This window comes from Mugil cephalus, chromosome 1 (genome assembly GCF_022458985.1).
Source record: "Mugil cephalus isolate CIBA_MC_2020 chromosome 1, CIBA_Mcephalus_1.1, whole genome shotgun sequence".
Classification (NCBI taxonomy): domain Eukaryota; kingdom Metazoa; phylum Chordata; class Actinopteri; order Mugiliformes; family Mugilidae; genus Mugil; species Mugil cephalus.
In genome coordinates this window covers 28,518,735-28,537,750 of record NC_061770.1, presented here as the reverse complement: position 1 = coordinate 28,537,750, position 19,016 = coordinate 28,518,735, and the positions used below count along the sequence as shown (strand labels likewise).

Below are 19,016 nucleotides of genomic sequence, written 5' to 3'. Positions count from 1 at the left end.
CAACAACAGCAACTCCAGTCTACGACCGTCCTTCTTAAAGGGACAGAGCTGCTCCTCTGAAGGTGCAGTTCTTAATAAAAATAAAAGCAAAGATGGACAGAGCTTCTGTCACCGTAGCAACAATGTTCCTGAGTTAAATCCAGAGGAATGAATCTCTCATATCTGGTTCCTGGTCTCATACCTGGTTTCTGGTCTCATATCTGGTTCTGGTCTCATATCTGGTTCCTGGTCTCATATCTCGTTCCTGGTCTCATACCTGGTTCCTTGTCTCATATCTGGTTCCTGGTCTCATATCAGGTTCCTGGTCTCATATCTGGTTCTGGTCTAATATCTGGTTTCTGGTCTCATATCTGGTTCCTGGTCTCATACCTGGTTCCTGGTCTCAGATCTGGTTCCTGGTCCTTAAACTAATGTAAACATGTATTTGTCACATTAGAACATCAGAGCTGATTCAGACACTTGTCAACATCATCACATTAGAAACATTAGGACACTTGTTCTTCTTCATGGTTCCTAATAAACCAGTTCAGAGGGGGACCTTGTAGACCACATTAGACCCTGATTAGACCTGATGATGTTTCCTGGATCTTCTCTGATTGGCTCAATGAAAACCACATGACAATAAACCTCACTGAGAGGAACCAGGAACCACATTACCACATATGGTTCCTGGACCATGGAGGGTTATTATGACTTCTATATATTTATATGTATTATATTGAGGTAGAATCACTTTAACAAACCAAGAAAGTGAGGACACAGAGAGACACTGTGTTAAACACCCTTGAAATTAGCTGCAGATGAAAAGATTAAACATTTCATCTTACACTGAATCTGACAGGCTGTCTCTTCAATCTAATTCACACAATAAATAAATAAATAAATAATAATAGGTGATAATCTGTCACACTGATGGAAAAACATCAATATTTAATTTATTCTAGTGGAGATAAAGAGCAGGGTGCAGTAACTACAGCCACCGCCAGAGGGCAGAGCTCCATCTATTACAGTAATATCTCTCCTCTCCTCTCCTCTCCTCTCCTCTCCTCTCCTCTCCTCTCCTCTCCTCTCCTCTCCTCTCCTCCAGGATGAACCATCATCAGTCTCTCTGGTTTCTGCTCTCGGTAAGAATCACTTTTCTTTGTTTATTCATCAATGATCTGAATCCAGAGGGAAAATAAAATCTTCTCTGAGGTAAAAAAAGAATTAATTTACCTGTCGTTTTGTGTTTGATCTTTGTGTTTATATTGTGTTTCTTTCTTCTATATTTTATCATTTACTTTTTTTGAAGAATATTAGACTATTAGACTTCACATCTGTGTGTGTGTTGTTCCCTGTTATGTGTATGTGTTTTTTTACTAATGCGTTGTGTTGTCCCCAGATGTGTGTGTGTGTGTGTTGTGTTGTTTCTTAATGTGTTGTGTTGTGTTGTCCCCAGGTGTGTGTGTGTGTGTGTGTTGTGTTTTTTTTACTAATGCGTTGTGTTGTCCCCAGGTGTGTGTGTGTGTGTGTGTGTGTGTGTGTTGTGTTGTTTCCTAATGTGTTGTGTTGTCCCCAGGTGTGTGTGTGTGTGTGTGTGTGTGTGTGTGTGTGTGTGTGTGTGTGTGTTGTTTGCGTTGTGTTGTTTGCTAATGTGTTGTGTTGTGTTGTCCCCAGGTGTGTGTGTGTGTGTGTGTGTTGTGTTGTTTGTTAACGCGTTGTGTTGTGTTGTCCCCAGGTGTGTGTGTGCTGGCTGGGCCCTGTGTGTTCTTGGCATGACCTGGACAACAGTGAGTACGACTGCTGGCCTCTGGACCGTCCCAACCAATACAACATGATCGAGTGTGGAGGTGAGAGAGGATTAATTCATTCATTCATTCATTCATTCATTCATTCGTTAATGGATTATTAGTTGGATCAGAAGAAGAACTGGACTCAACACGACTGGAGCTTCTTATTTTTACGTTTGTTTCTTTTGTCCTTTTTATTGGATTTTAATCTGAACAAATGAAAGAAATTCAACAATTAAACTCATTTAAATATTTATTACAACATGACAGGAATTAGATTACCAGGAATACAAGAATAAACTCAATAAATTAATAAATACATACATAAATAAATGAATAGTACATGTGGCTCTACACAAAGTCTCTACACCAAGTTTGAAATAAAAAAATAGTTAAATCTAAAAACTGAACTGATTAATTTTTTTTTTTTTTCAGATTTTTCTGCATAAATCTGTTAAACCACTTCAGCACTTTACAAAACTACAATGAAAGATAAAGAGTTACAATAGACCAGATGAAAAGTTACTTCAGACCAGATGAAAAGTTACTTTAGACCAGATGAAGAGCTTCTTCAGAATGAAAACCCGACGTTGTCCTGACCTCTCCTCTGGACTTTAAAAAGGTTGCAGGCTGGTTTTGTAAAGCGTCTTGAGACAATTAAACTGGAAATAAAACTGAAGTGAACTGAGTTTAATTGGTGTCCTACTAACACTGAGACCACCCCCCTATGTGCAGGTCTGGAGATGGCGTGGGTCGTCCGTCCTCCAGAGTCGGTGAAGAGCGGGGAGGTGTTCAGCGTCACATACTCGGTCACGGCTCAGGACTCCTTCTACCAGTGGGCCGTCCAGAACCACATCTTCACTCACAGGTTGGAGCTAAGGCTAATGGGGCAGGCTAGCGACACACTGGACCAGGTCTAGGCTGGTCTGATCTGAGCTGATCTAGTCTGATCTGGTCTTGTCTGAACTGGTTTCTCTGTGTGTCCAGCTCCATCCCTGATGCTGAAGCAGCTCGGAGGTTCTGTGAGGACCAGGACTGTCCCATCAGCTGGAAAGACGCCAACGGGGAGAACTGCTGCATCCATCACGCCAATATCCACTCCTGTCCCCTGGGCTACATGGTCCACACCAGTCCTGGTCTAAAATAAACCACAACAACCACACCAACCATAACAACTCAACACGGCCTCCTTTTCTTCCAGACCACCGAGAGCATCTGTGGTCCCTGGATCCCGGACGACGGGAAGATCTTCACCCACACCATCTCCACCTCGGGCAAGATGAGCCAGACCAACTGGACGGCCAAGGTGGAGAAGAGGGGGACACTTCTTTCTTCTTCTGTCTCTTTTTATTGTCAACACCAACAAATGAAACCTAAATAAATAGTGTATTTAAAATCATAGCTCCATAAACAATACAAGACATCTGAAGTATATTAAGGTAGTGGCCTCATTTACTATATAGCCGAGCTAATAAAACTGGTTTCACATTTGGGCTCACTGTGACAAAACGGTAGCTCCTATCAGAACACCATGCAGACCGTGGGCGTCATCAGACCTTCCTGAAGATTTTACGATATGTTTTTTTATTTTATCTTTCTAGAGTAAATATTTTGGAGACATGCAAGTTTCATACAGGGGTCGCTTCTGCTTCTCTCAGATAATCTTTGCATTAGAGTCAATGGAGAACAGAGAGGGGCGTGAATGCACCCAGGGACTCGCAGTTTAAATTCTGTACGTCTCACTGCTTTGACGAGCACATTGTGAGAGACACAACAAGTTTGTCTACAACTGTTGGGAAAATCTTGTGTGTAGAGTGTAAATTGTGGCCGGGATGAGCGTGGAAAGAGAAAAGTTTCAGACAATTTCAGACACCTTCCTCCAATCTAAGTGATGATGTCACCAACTCAACCATTCTGTGAAATACACACCCATTATAATCTCTAAATTTCTCCAAAAGTTATTATGGTAATTGAACAGTGATTTGTTTAAAAATTATAAGACCTATCAAAACGCGGATTAACACACCAGTTTAAAGTTTAAATGACATCTCTAGGTGAAAGTATGCCTGAGCAGTAGACCTTTGAAAAACTTTTTCTTTTTTGCTCCTGTTTTCTTTGCCTGTAGCATTCATTTCAATGGAAATATTTTGGCAGTTTTTCACAGAAAACTTTTCATGTCCCTGATTAGAGGCACTGGTCCCTACAGCTACATCACAGATGTAGAGACCAGTGTCTTTGTGCGTTGCCCTGTGGCCCTAATAAAAAAGAAGAAGAACAAACACACATATACAATAGTGATTCTGGGCTTTGCCTCATGGCCCTAATAAAGGAACCAAAGCAGAGTCCCTGAATCCAGACTTTCCTCGTCCCCCTGTCTCCAGGTGGTTCTGGTCCACGCTGGTCTGACCTCTCTCATCGCCCACATACGAGTGGGTCACATGCAAGTGGCCCTGGAGGCAAAGAGCACCGTGCTGCCAGCCGTGGGTATGTAGGAGTCCTCCTCCACTTCCTCCCCTTCCTCCTACTCTTCCTCCTCCTCCCCTTCCTCCCCTTCCTCCACTTCCTTCCCTCTTCCTCCTCCTCTACCTACCCCACTTCCTCCTCCTGTTCCTCCTCCCCTTCCTACCCTTCCTCCTGCTCCTCCTCCAGAATAACCAGGTGTCTTAGATGAAGGTGGAGCTACCAGAGTCCTTAAAAGTCTAGTTTAGCAACGTCTAAACCTTTTACTCTTCTTCTTCTTCTTCTTTTCTTCTTCTTCTCTCAGTTTGTGGTGATGGGGTCTGTGAGGGGGCGGAGCTTTGTTCCACGTGTCCAGCTGACTGTGGCCAGTGTCCAATGACAACCGGCTCCAAGTTGTCAATCAGCCTCCCCCTCAGCCTCCTCTGCCTCACCTTCATCCTCACTGTGCTGGTAGGAACAACAACTACTACACAACGACAACAACAATGCAACTAATACTAAACAACAATAACAACACAACAACACACTGACCCCACCATAGACTGAGAATGATGAACACTACAGAGAAGCTATTGTGTTATTGTTGTGTAGTGGCTGAGGTACCAGAAACAGAAGCTGTTGTGGGATGAGAGCTGGATCATCGACTTCTCGTCCATTAAACAAGGTACTGGATCTAAACTAGAAACATGGTCCCCCTGAGACCTAGTAGGACTCCATGTCTCACTGTTTGTGTGTCTGTGTGTGTAGACCAGGAGGCCCGTGTGACCATGGGCAGCATCATGAGTGTCCCCGTGGGGAACAGTGACAGTAACACAAGTTGTGTGACAGCTCTAAGCTCCTGGACAGGACAACCGGGATCCAGGAGGACCCCCTTCACCTGCACCGGCATCTAGTGAGTGTCCACTTAGAGACCTGTCCCAGTTAGAGACATGTCCATTTAGACCCTGTCCCCTTTAGACGCTGTCCTCTCTGGTTGATGTCAGTCCTCTAATCCATAGTGACGGGAGGACTGTGTCCATCAAGATGATCCAGACCAAGACCTTCTCCCTGTCCAAGACCATTAGACAGGAGGTCAAACAAGTCAGGTGAGACAGACCAGGACAGGTTTGTCCTGGAGTAGAGACCAGACCTGGGGGACAAGATGCAAACCATCTACACTCTTTATTTATTCATTGGGGCAAAGGGGCAATGCACCAAGCCACAATTGTTATACTGTGTGTTTCTTCTTCTTCTTTTTCCTCCATTTTTTCATCCCTTCACGAGTTGTATATCAGAAGTGCGGTTTGATTGGGATCACTGTGCTATTACTTTTCTCTACAAAACACCAATTTTTAGTGACGTAAGTTGCGAAAACTGCAAATGATTTTGCATTGAAATAAATGGGGCGGGCGACAAAAAAAAGAGCGAAAAAGAAAAATCAGTGGAGTTTTCCAAACATCTTATGCTCAGGCATACTGTACTTTCACCTAGAGACTTCATTTAAACTTTAAAATAAGTCTTGTGTATTGGTATTTTAATCCACATTTTGATAGGTCTTATGGAGAAATTTTGTGATTATAATGGGTGTGTATTGCGCGAAATGTTCGTGCTAGAGTGCGCGACCTCATCAGTTAAGGTGGAGAAAGGTGTCTGAAATTGTCTGAAACTTTTCTGTTTCCACGCTCCTCCTGGACAGAATTTACACTATGCACACATGAGTTTTTCTAAAGTTGTAGAAAAACCCCTGTCTGTCCGCTGTCTCTCTTTCATTTATGTTACAACAACACACACAAACACAGACATGCGTGCAGTCCTCTCTCACACACTTACAGATCACGTCGTAAGGACTTAATGAAGACTTTGATATGTTACTTTTCTTTCTAGAGTGAATATTATGGAGACACGTGCGAGTTTAAAACATGGGTCTCTTCTGCTTCTCTCAGGAAATCTTTGCATTAGAGTCAATGGCAAGAGAGACGTGACTGCGAACAGAGGCTCACAGGTTAAATTCTGTGGGAGACAGAACAAGCTTGTCTGCAACTGTGGAAAAAATCATGTGTGTAAAGTGGAAATTGTGCCTGGGAGGAGCGTGGAAAGAGAAAAGTTTCAGACAGCTTTTAGGCAATTTCTCCCTCTCTAACTGATTATTATAATATTACTTATTATTATAATCTCAATATCTCCAAAAATGATCATGGACATTGAACAGGGATGATCTAAAACTATAAAAATGATCAAAACATGGATTAATACACCAATGCACAGGACTCGTGTCTATATTTTAAAGTTTAAATGAAGTCTCAGAGTGAAAATATGCAGGAGCAGTAGATGTTTGCAAGAACTTTTTTTTGCTCTTTTTTTTTTTTTTTTGCCCGTCCCATCCATTTCAATGCAAAATTTTTCAGGACAAAAAAAATGGCTATTTCCAGTATGGTATGATGGTAGAGACTTATGATTCAAATACTGAAGGGCTAACTTTATCAAATTTTGAGCTAGAAAAACGAACAAAACTGTTTTCTGACACAAATCAGATCAGTAAAGATTAAACATTGTAATTTTGGTTACAAGTATACATTTCATAGTTTGTAGTTCTAGTCAGAGAGAGATCTTGCAGTTCTTTATTTATTTACGATCTTTATCCAGTATGGTATGATGGTAGAGACTTATGATTAAAATACTGAAGGGCTAACTTTATCAAATTTTGAGCTAGAAAATCGAACAAAACTGTTTTCTGACACAAATCAGATCAGTACAGATTAAACATTGTAATTTTGGTTACAAGTATACATTTCATAGTTTGTAGTTCTAGTCAGAGAGAGATCTTGCAGTTCTTAATTTATTTATTATTTATCTTTATCTGCCATAGTTGGTCCAGGTGTGGAGAAGTCTGGTTGTTCTTATCTGTGGTGCCTGTTGGTGGATTACATGTAAATGGGAGAAAAGTTTTAAATCCTTGTTCGTTGGTACGGGAATGTGCTTAAAGCTTGTTTTATGGCTTTGTTTTATGGTCTCAGAAATCTGCAAAGGAAACAACAATAGTCCTGTCCATTATGGACTGTCCGGCGAAGTGACCCCTCCTGGGTCATGGGAGAAATAAAATGTTCTCCTACAGTTGCCCTCTCTGTCCTCCTTCCAGAGAGCTGGACCATCCAAATCTCTGTAAGTTCATTGGTGGTTGTGTGGAGGTTCCTAACGTTGCCATAGTAACAGAGTACTGCCCTAAAGGAAGCCTCAACGATGTCCTCCTTAACGAGGAGATCCCTCTGAACTGGGGCTTCAGGTAACAGTCCCACAACATACCTACACAGTACACACCTACACACTACACACCAACACACTTACATACCTACACAGTACACAGCTACACACTACACACCAACACTAGAGCACAAATACACAGTAATACACATACACACATAGTATACTAAGTTATATAAATACATTTTATTATTCCTTTTTAGATAGATGTATGTATGTATACATATTTAATTCTATTCTACATGACATAGTTATTAACTCATGTATCTTAAATATCTCTAATATCTTTTACAGTTTTATATATTATATTATATATTTTATATTATTACATTATGCTGTCTATAGGCTCTAGTCTGTTGTATGTCTCTGTTTACTGTGTATATCATTGTAGATTTTATATGTACTTTTACACATTCCTCAGTCACTATATTCTATCCCTCAGGTTCTCCTTTGCCACAGACATAGCCAGGGGGATGTCATACCTCCACCAACATAAGATCTGTCATGGCCGACTCAAGTCTATGAACTGTGTGTTAGACGACCGCTGGGTTTGTAAGATCACAGGTAAGAGTTGATCCTGGTCACTGTTACCCTCCATCTGGTCTTCAGAGGGAGGAGAAGAACCAAACTGTAAACCCTGCTCATTGACTGACGGCTTGTTGTCTGTCAGATTACGGCCTGAGGATGTACCGCAGGGACGATGCTGCTGAGCCCCTGTCCCCCTATCAGCAGAGACTCCTGGAGGTCTACATGCCCCCTGAGTTTCAGAACTCCAACATGGAGCCCACGCTGGCTGGAGACGTCTTCAGGTGAACTCAGTTTTATCACCTACATCTGTTCCTAAGACATAACGAAGCCCACTGAACCCCATCCATCCATGGTATAAAAATAGAACAAAGCCAGTAGAGCTCCCCCTGGTGGCCAGAGGCTGCAGTATAGGTCATAAGGTCCACCCCCTCCATGCTAGTGGGCAGGACTTGGGCCAAACTATAATACACGTCAAATTATTTTATTAAAGGATCGTTTCAGTCATTTTAAGTAGTTAATAAAATGTTGATGAATGTTCAAGTGTCTTTTTTTTCTGGATGAGTTTAGTTTTAGTTTGTTATTTGATGCTATAGACACAGGAAGTGACATAACCAGTTGCAATGCCAACCACGTATCTGTCATGATTCATTATTTATAGACAATTAACTGAATTAGTAGCTATAACATTTTTAATTGGCCAACTCTTCAGTGGTGCCATGAATTAGCTCTCGAGACTAAACCTGTTACATGCTGGTCTAGGCCTCTAGTGGTTGTTAGAGGACCTGCAGTTTGTGGAATTCAGCTATTATTCATAATTTGGTTTTGAAAGTTGTGTCCCATAACATAATGACCTCATTGTGTCTTTCAGTTACTCCATCATCCTGCTGGAGGTAGCCACTCGTAGTAACCCCGTCCCAGTAAGTCACTCAGGATTCATCTACTTCTTTCAATCACATTAAGTCTCCTTCATCTTTAATCTCCAATCAGACTCCAGACAGAATGAATATATCTGGCTTTAACGTGTTCATTAAACATCTTCAACAGTTACACCAACTTTTTGTGTCTTGGTTTAACCGACCTCTGTCCACATTAATGTGTCCCTCCTCTTCCAGCAGCTACTAAGAAACTAACCTGTCTTTGTCTTGGTTCTGTGATCTTGTCTCCTCATCATCCCCTTGTCCCCTCATTCCGTCATCTCCTTGTCCTATTGTCTCCTTCATCCCTTGTGCTCTTGTCTCCTCGTCTATTTGTCTTCTTATCTCCTCTTCCTCTAGTCCTATTGTCTCCTCATTCCCTCGTCTCCTTGTCCCCTTTTCCTCTTGTCTCTTCATCCCTTCATGTCCTTGTTTTCTTGTCCTCTCGTCCCCTCAACCCCTCGTCCTTGTGTCCCCTCATTCCTTGGTTTGCCGCGTTAGCCCAAGTGCTAGCAGAATCCCCGACTAACTTATGCTTGGCTTGTGCTATTTGAAGCTGGAAAGAAAACTCCTTCCTGCAGAGTGTGACAATACTTTATGTGTCTCCACTGGTCCCTCTTGTTTTTTTGTCCTCAAATGTCCCACAGAGAGGACCAACGTGCTGTTTAGCATCTTCCATCTTTATGGGTTGGTTGACTGAGAGACGTTCTCAGTCATTCTGCTGCAGAAGCTTCACATTAATCATGACAGTGGATTTATACACACCTTAACTTTGACAGCCACTAGTTTTTACAGGAAGCAGCATTAAATGAAACACTGCCCCCTGCAGGCTGATGAGTCTAACCTGGACTGTGCGTGGTGTCCTCCTCTACCTGAGCTCATCTCCAGTAAAGCTGACACCACCTGTCCCTGTCCAGCTGACTACGTAGAGGTTTGTCCACAACGTCTAAATCTGATCCACCATTATTATTATTATTATTATGATATTATTATTAATAATTATTATTATTAATATCATTATATGTTGTTGTGTTCACCTCATCCTTTAATGAATATGTTTGTGTCTATGTAGACTGCACCAAGACTGTCCATGTGCGTTTGCATGCCACAATATTATTAGCTAGCTAAAGATTATCTTTTAGCTTGAAATAAAACAATTCTTTAATTGTTTTTGGTGCCAAATAGAAACTAAACTAAGACATATATCAGACATTTTTATTTTCCAGTGTGTCAGTGTCATCATGTGTTAGCATTAGCGTGTTAGATGATTCCGTATTTATAATGTGTCTGTCCGTCTGCAGCTCATTCGTCGATGTCGCTCCCAAAACCCCGCCCACCGACCCACCTTTGAGCAAATCAGGAAGTTTGTTCACCGCATCAACCCAGTCAAAGTCAGCCCGGTGGATATGATGATGAACCTGGTAATGACGACATCCCACCACCAGAACGTCACACAGTTAATACGTTCACATATATGTGTAAACCATACTACTGGCATCACACACTGCACCTACACTACAGCTATCTCATGTATAGTTAGATTTATTTAAGTCCTCTCATACATATTTATGTCTCATATATATTCATGTATTATATTTATATTGTATATGTAGTTATATACTGTACTGTAGATAGATAGATGACCATTTATGATGGTGTGTGTGTGTTTCAGATGGAGAAGTACAGTAAACATCTGGAGGTGTTGGTCGCTGAGAGGACACAAGATCTGACCCACGAGAAACAGAAAACTGACCGACTGCTCTACAGTACAACACAACAACAATAACACAATGATGACACAACAATGACAGAAAACTGACCGACTGCTCTACAGCACGACACAACAATAATAACACAATGATGACACCACAATTGCACTATAATAACATAAAAACTGACCGAATGCTCTACAGTACGACACAACAACAACAACACAGCAATAACACACAATGACACAAAACCACACAGTGGCAAAATAAGACACAGCAACACACAACAACACAGTATCATACAATGGCACACAGAAACAAAATGATACACAATAACAGTAACACAATAACTTTGATACTTGCTGATCTCATTTGATCTGGTTCAAATATTAACTAGCGTACTTATTGCTAGCTACATATCTTTAGCCTACAGGTATGAATGTTGTCCTGTTTTTGTGTTGCAGGTATGAATGTTGTCCTGTCTTTGTGTTGCAGGTATGAATGTTGTCCTGTCTTTGTGTTGCAGGTATGAATGTTGTCTTGTCTTTATGTTGCAGGTATGAATGTTGCCCTGTCTTTGTGTTGCAGGTATGAATGTTGTCCTGTCTTTGTGTTGCAGGTATGCTTCCTAAGCAGGTGGCTGATGACCTTCGCCAGGGGAAACCGCTACAGGCTCAGAGCTACGTCAGCGCCACCATCTTCTTCAGGTACAGACGGGACTAAACATTGGAGCTCTTTAGGGGGTCAACCTTTAGATTAATAAGGAGCTATTTATCTGGGGCACCTCTGGAGGGGCCCCGACCCCCAAGTTCATAACCAAGGGCCGAAACTATGTAAAGTGTTCAGTCAGAGTTACCTGACTGAGGTCCTGGACCAGGTCCTGACTAAGCCTCCATGTGTGCAGTGACATCGTGGGCTTCACCCAGCTGTCCAGTAGCAGCACCCCCTATCAGGTTGTGGATTTCCTCAACAAGCTCTACACCACGTTTGACGACATCATCGACAACCATGATGTCTACAAGGTGGAGACAATCGGAGACGCCTGTGAGTCCTCCTCAGGCCTTAACTAGCATAGACACCCAGAGACCTGAGCTAGCATAGTCCTCCTCGGGTCTTAACTAGCATAGACCTCCTCCTGAGATGTGAGCTAGCAAAGACCTCCTCCTCAGGCTTGAGCTAGCATAGCCCTCCTCAGGCTTGAGCTAGCATTGACCTCCTCCTGAGATGTGAGCTAGCATAGACCTCCTCCTCAGCCCTCAGCTAGCAAAGCCCTCCCCCTGAGACCTGATCTAGCATAGACCTCCTCCTGAGGACTGGACTAGCATACACTAAAACTACACATAGAGCTAATGTCAGGAGGTAAAACCAGGATGCTGATTGTCCTGCAGACATGGTGGTGTCCGGCGTCCCCCGTGAGAACGGGATCCTCCACGCCTCCGAGATCGCCAACATGGCTCTGGACCTGGTTGGGGTCTGCCGCAGCTTCAGGATCCCCCACAAACCCAACTACCCGCTACAGATACGAGCAGGGATCCACTCAGGTGCCTTGAGTGTTTTTTTTTATCTTCTCTCCCCAGACCAGTTTAACTACATTTATGGACAGATTTAGCTAAAGGCTAAATGCTACATGCTAATCCACTCTGGTGGTCTCTGTTCTCTTGTAGGTCCAGTGGTGGCTGGAGTGGTGGGGACCAAGATGCCTCGGTACTGTCTGTTTGGAGACACCGTCAACACCGCATCCAGGATGGAGTCCACCAGCCTGGGTAACACAGCACTACTACACAACAATTCAATTCAATTCAGTTTTATTTATATAGCGCCAATAACAATACAAATTGTCTCAAGACGCTTCACAAAAACCAGCCTGCAACCTCCAGAGCAGCCTGAGGGGAAAACTCCCTTTTAACAGGAAGAAACCTTGAGCAGAACCCAGCTCATATGGAGGGACCCATCTGCTGAAGACCAGCCGGGTAGAACCAGAGAAGATAGAGAGAGAAGAAGAACAGGAGAAACTAGATAAACTAACTTCTGTCATAGATACAAACATCAAGCTGAAGGAAACATGTAGGATCTAGTAATATAACACATAGCTGATGATCTGTGACAGTTTGTGAGTATAACAGGAATTATGGGCAGGTTGGTGAATTGTTCATCTAGGTAGGAGTGGACACCTGGAGGAGGACATGAAGACTGGGACAGATGTAGTTTATGGAGCTCCACAGGTCTGATACAAAGACTCCAGACCATGAAGACTGGGCTGGTTGATGAGGCCACGGCAGCAGATGTAGCTTAGAACTCCACAGGTCAGATATTCAGCCTCCAGACCAGAGACCCTCACAAGAAGATGGAGGGGAGAGAGGGAGACACAGTGGTTAGTAAATTATAAAAGATAGAAAATAAAATGATAAGATATTAGAGGACAACACTACTACACAACAGTACATACCTCTACAACAACACCAACACTCCTCTATAACACACACTCCTCTATAACACACACTCCTCTTGTCTCCAGCTCTGAAGATCCAATGTAGTTCCAGTACTTTTTTCCTCCTGGAGGAGATCGGAGGCTACGTGTTGCAGTGCAGGGGGACGCTGGAGGTCAAGGTACAAACACACAATAACACACAGTAGCACACACAGCGACCCACTAAAGATCCACTGTGTATGTGTCCAGGGGAAGGGGGACATGGTGACGTACTGGTTGGAGGGACAAAAGACCTCTTTCGTCTCCAGGGACGTCCACCCCAGCAGACGCGTTGCCATGGAGACAGAGAAGGGCCGAGAGGCAGGGTTAGAGAACGAGGACCTTCTCCTGGACACGTCCTGATCACCGTCCTTTTCATCTCATTGTGTAGTTCCTCATGGTTGTAGAGATCATGCTTTATGTTTGTGTGTATTTAAAATATTAACAGATAATACCAGACGACACGTAAAACTAAATTCTCCCAAACAGGTTTTATCTGTAAGAGGAACACACTGGAACAAGTTACTACCACACATCCAGAACTAGGGCTGGGTGTATCGATCTAAATATCAGTAGTATCGATACCAAGGCCAGTATCGGTATTGGATCGATACTAGCGTGATGGGATCGATACTTTTGTTCCAGTTTGTTTTCTATACGTCCAGTAAATTACTCCTCACATATTTCATAGAGCTTCTCTCAAATCTGTGGAGCTTCTCCATCCTCACCTGTATTAAAAGGTGGATATGGACAGAGTTTGATACTCAAATCCTAGTATCACAGCAGCATCGCACAGCTGGCACTGATGCCATTATTGAAATGCGTTGATACTTGGAAGAGATGACAACTACACGGGATACAGACTCACTTCTGTGGTGAAAAAATAATGAGCCAACGATTTTTATTATTTTGCACTAAAGATATTTTTTTCTAAATAACTGTATGTAGTAAAAGAATTATTTAAATTTTATTTAGTTTAATTAGTTAAAAAAAAAAACGTTTTATTTGCCTAAATATTTGTCCTGTGTTTTATAAACAAAATCAACTAATTAAAGGCAAAATTACGGATTATTCAGTGAAAAGTATCGGTATCTGTGATACTAGCCCGGTATTTACTTGGTATCAAATGGATACCAAAATACCTAGTATCGCCCAGCCCTGTCCAGAACACCAACACCTACTGACTCTTTAAAACACTGGTTAAAAAGGAATCAGACATGTACTCACATAGTCTAAAAGTTTTCTTAATCCGATGGTTGCTCTCTTGGTTATTGGACCATGACTGTTCTGATACTGTCTGTCTGTGTCTAGTTCTTTAATTGTCTGTTGTATGACTGTTGTTGTAAAATCTTCTTTGTCAGTGTTGAGTAGCTGCCTTGGGACTATGGCTGCAAATTAGCATCTATGCTAAAGCTGGCGCGTTGACACTGATGACTCATGCATCAGTGTTGATTAGTGTGCATTGTCCCAATTCAATAAACTAATAATAATAATAATAATAATAATAAAAGCATGTAGAACACATGAAATTATCACAGTTCAAGGACTTTTTTGAGATGTGACTATCATGTTAATATAACCACATATTTTCGATATATTGTTCAGCTGTACTACTGAAATAAATTCATGTGACGTGTATTTTAGTGTTTTAGTTTGAGCTTATGACCTATACTGCAGCCTCCAGCCTCCAGGGGGAGCTCTACTAGCTTTGACTTCACTTTAGAGGAGTAGTTTCAGCTTCATATACATTTAAGTGTCTTAATGTTCTTGATTGTGGTCGTTAAATACGTGAAATAAATTAGGATCTGTGTTTACATGAAGAGAAACCTGATCGTTGTTGTTTCAAGTGCATTAAAAAAAACGTTGTAGCGATATTTTAAGTGTTTTGCTCGTTGTGTTATTATCACAAAGTGTTGCAGCACAATAAAGAAATCCATTTATGTATTAATTCTATAGGATAGTTATATAATATAATCCTCCGACTGCTGACTGAGTCCTTTTTTGTCAGTGATGTTGTACTGTGTATTACTGTGTATTGAATCATGGAAAGTGAAAATAAAAATTTCAAAGAACGACCTAAACTTCATGTTCCATCGGTCTACCTCTACTGACGTCTGGCTCTTTAATCTGACCACGTCCAGATCCTATGATGATCCAGGTCTTCCACAGAGACCACACCGGCTGCTGCCCAGAAATATTCGTGACACATTGTTGAGCAGATTTGAAGAAAAGCCAAGATGGCCGACACGCCACCAGCTGGACGGGAGGAGGACGAGGACCCGAGGGAGACGTCATGGAGGACACCACAGCCCCTGATCAGATCAAAATTAATTAAACATTTACAACTGACGGGTCAAATTCAAGCTTCAGCTTTGGTGTCAGAATTTCACACATCCAACTAAAGCAACTTGATTTTTTAAGAGTTTCAACCAATAAGAAGAAAACAAATAACCAATCAGAGACATTTAAACTCAACAATGAGAAAAAGAAAGTCTCCACTTGGGTCAATTCCTGTTTCTTCTATGAAAACTTGAACAAACATCAGCTTTATACTGACCACCTAAAATGTATGTCTTGTGTATTTTAGTGTGTTAGTTTGGCCCAAGCCCCGCCTACTAATATGAATAGGGCGGGGCTTACAAAGTTTCCTGCTCCACGTGTTCTGGCTTCAGGAGCTGTCATGGCGCCCACACTCCACAACCAGAACAGATTTTTATATACGTGGGTGGAGGAAGATGATCTGACTTCATGGGGTTAGAACCAAAATTTTTGTTCACCATCAGTCATAACATTATGACTAAACCTCGAATTACAATGTTCAGAAAGGTTTGTTTGTTTTTACAAATGCTTTAATATATTTAAAATGATTTGTATCCTATCAAAAGGCTGCTACAATCATAGACATATGTACACATCTTTGTCTATGGCATGGATGCCTGAATAAAATCTGAATAACAACAGAGGTAGAGCTAGAGCTGCTAGAGCTGCTAGAGGTAGAGCTGATAGTAGTAGAGATGGTAGAGGTAGAGCTAATAGAGGAGTTGGACGTTCAAATGAAATCATATCAACCTTCGATCATGTCATCAACCATGAGGGCTGAAGATGAAGCCTCTAATCATCAGGACATTTAGACTGGAGTACATGTGTGTAACCAACATGTAGTCCAGCCCAGGTCATAGAGTATCAGCTGGGTGACACCTGTTCACTTCATGAAAGGCTGATGTCATAAACTTAAAACTCAAAAATGTGCTACAATTTGAATTTTACACACACTCCTTTTTGCTGCAAATGTTTGATTTGGTAATGCTATGTGTAGTTTTGCTTTATTTTGAGGTATTTTGCAGGTTGGGTGTGTAGTTTCGTGATCTGTGTTGAGCATTTTGATAAAAACCTGCCTAGTTTACAAAACTGTGTTTTAGCAGTCGACAAAATATATCAGAGTTGGACAGTAGAGACATCACCATCTCAGTGGTCATAATGTTATGGCTGTCAGATCAGACCGGGATCTGTTCCTCGGCTGCATCGTGTTCTTTCAGGGAGAAAAGCCCTCGGAGGGTTTTTAATTACAGATGACTCAAGTGTTTTTGTCAACAGAATGAATGAGTGCCCCCCCCCCTCCGTGGTCCTCATTCTCTCTCTACCTCGCTCACCCGCTCTCATCCCTCCTTCATTTCCATTTGTGAGGACTCACATCAAACACAGCTTTAGTTACTGAATACATCACAGGACTCATGAATAAGACGAGAACACGTCCACCGACCGACATCGCAGACAGGAGCAGCATGAAACACGAGAGACGAGTAAAAACATTTAAAGCACGAGAAGAAACTAATGAACAGAAATGAAACGATGTGTGTGTCTCCAGAGGACGACGTCCATCAAACCGGTTTATTCACTGACCATGAAACAAACTGTGACATGAAAAGAAGAGGCAGAACTTATCCAGATGTGACGTAGAACATGACGTAGACGTTCTACAACGGTTGAGTCTTCCTCAAAATGAATGACTTTAAATAAATAAGCTAGTAGTTAATGAACCTAACAGCTTCTCTGGATACCAACCAGGTTTGGACTAGCTTCATTAAACCAGACCTGCAACAGAAACCTGTTTCCACAGATGGTGCTTCTTTCTTTTTTATTATAGCCGACGTGAAACAAATGTAGAGGTTCCCATTAGTTCGACGGCTCATGATCAGAACCCATCAACCTGGACTTCCAGGAGGAGAACCAGAGACCTGGACTTCCACATTGGTCCAGATCTCAGCCCAGGACGAGCTTCAGAGTCTAGAGGGGTCCTAGGTGGTCCTAATGTTCTGGCTGACAGGTCAACACTAACTATTTAACCATTAAGCTTCATGTTCCTGCAGGTTCTTGAGTTAAATGAAACATGGAGAGAGTGAAGGAACTGATTCATTTTAGAACTGGAGTAAAGAGATGACTTCAAACGAATCCAGACCCTCAGAGGAGACTCAAAGACTCAAAGTCTCAAAGACTCAAAGACTCAAAGACTCAAAGACTCGAAGCTTCAGAGCAGCTTTTTAACTCTGTCTGCGTGGTTTCATTCAGGTCCTGAAGCTTCTGGACGTCCAACGCCGTCCAACAGACAAACTTAAATAAACCCATCAACACTGATTATTATTCCTGGGTTCATCCGTCTGGTTTCACATGCAACAAACCTGCAGCTGGACGTCAGTCTTCTTCTGTCAGATCATATTCAACGTGACAGCGCCACCTGGTGGACAGAACTTCAAACGTCCACCTCAGCCAGTTCCACTGCTCCGGGCGATTCTAGGGCCAGAGCTTTAGGTCCTGGACCAAAAAATAAAGACACTTAAAGATATGAAGACGTGCTATTCAAATGTACCATGAGTATAATTACATCATACTAAAACTCAGGCAGCATATGTGACATTTATTCTATATATTAAGAATAGTATAAAGTATGAAAAGTATAAAGAAAAGTACAGACTAAGTACATTAATATTAAGACACTTTAATACTTAAAAAATTAATACTTAAATACTAAAGAAAAAGTGAATAACAATATGTATGGTCATATATGTGTGTGTGTGTTTGTGTATTAGTTGCATTGTTACTCATATGATTGTGATAATAGTGATATTTAGATAGTAATGATAGTTATAGCTCCTCCTCTTTCCAAGACAGCAGCATGTCTTTTGTCTCTGTTAGGTGTCTGTTTTAATGTTTTTATTGGATTTCGTTTTTTCACCGAAGGTCTTTGTGCTGATGAATGGCCAACTCTTGAAGATCTGTGGATTGTTCATGTTTTGTCTGCTCTGGCCTGCTCCTTCTGCTTCTGGACTGGTTTGCTAGTCACGGCCTGTTCTGATCTTCTTGGAACTGTGAGGTGTGATTGAGTTTCTGCCTGGAGCTGCTGTGGTGGGTGTTGAGATTGGTCCTAAATCACAGCAGCATACAGCAGTTTCTGCTGCTTGAGGCCTGTTCCATCCTCCTTGCTCCGCAGTCATCAATCCAACCCAAGCCTCTAGCGAAGCCTTCAGTTTAACTGTCTTATTTTACAGTGTCGCTAATCATTGTATTAGGCTTTATTTCCTTGGTTGGACCAGCTGGGTGGTGGCCCCACATGTGTGGCATTCCTTCTCCACCTATAACATCATCTCAGGAGGATATATGCGATTGGCCCCACAATGACCATTGCAGAGTTATTCTTACAACTTCACATGAGCATAGGGGAGGTAGAGGTTAGCATAGGTTAGCCGTGTCTTTGAATATATCCAAGTGGCTGCTTAAATCTGACATGTCCCTGCAGTTTTGCTGTCTCCTTGTCTGGAGTGAGCATTTTTGTGTTTCTACAACCTCCTCTACTGCTAATATTTACCCCTCCAGCCAAGTGTCGGATGTAAAAGTTTGTAGCATCAAGCTTAAACGTTTATATTATTGCTACTGCTCT

General features: G+C 41.9%; 2 protein-coding genes across 2 annotated transcripts in view; both read left to right on the top strand.

Moving 5' to 3' along the window:
• LOC125009548 overlaps nt 1-19,016 on the top strand; it is a 321,026-nt gene that overhangs the window by 54,318 nt on the left and 247,692 nt on the right. The gene's annotated exons all lie outside the window — the stretch shown is intronic.
• Nucleotides 1,089-13,970, top strand: LOC125022640 (atrial natriuretic peptide receptor 1-like). Its single transcript, XM_047609472.1, has 23 exons — nt 1,089-1,124; nt 1,718-1,829; nt 2,505-2,637; nt 2,757-2,889; nt 2,971-3,075; nt 4,151-4,253; nt 4,534-4,679; nt 4,821-4,893; nt 4,977-5,121; nt 5,228-5,314; nt 7,345-7,488; nt 7,909-8,030; nt 8,137-8,275; nt 8,863-8,911; nt 9,738-9,839; nt 10,210-10,329; nt 10,581-10,674; nt 11,237-11,324; nt 11,522-11,661; nt 12,006-12,158; nt 12,282-12,380; nt 13,133-13,224; nt 13,295-13,970. Exons 1-23 carry the CDS (start codon nt 1,089-1,091, stop codon nt 13,445-13,447), a joined length of 2,568 nt encoding a protein of 855 aa, XP_047465428.1. The 3' UTR covers nt 13,448-13,970.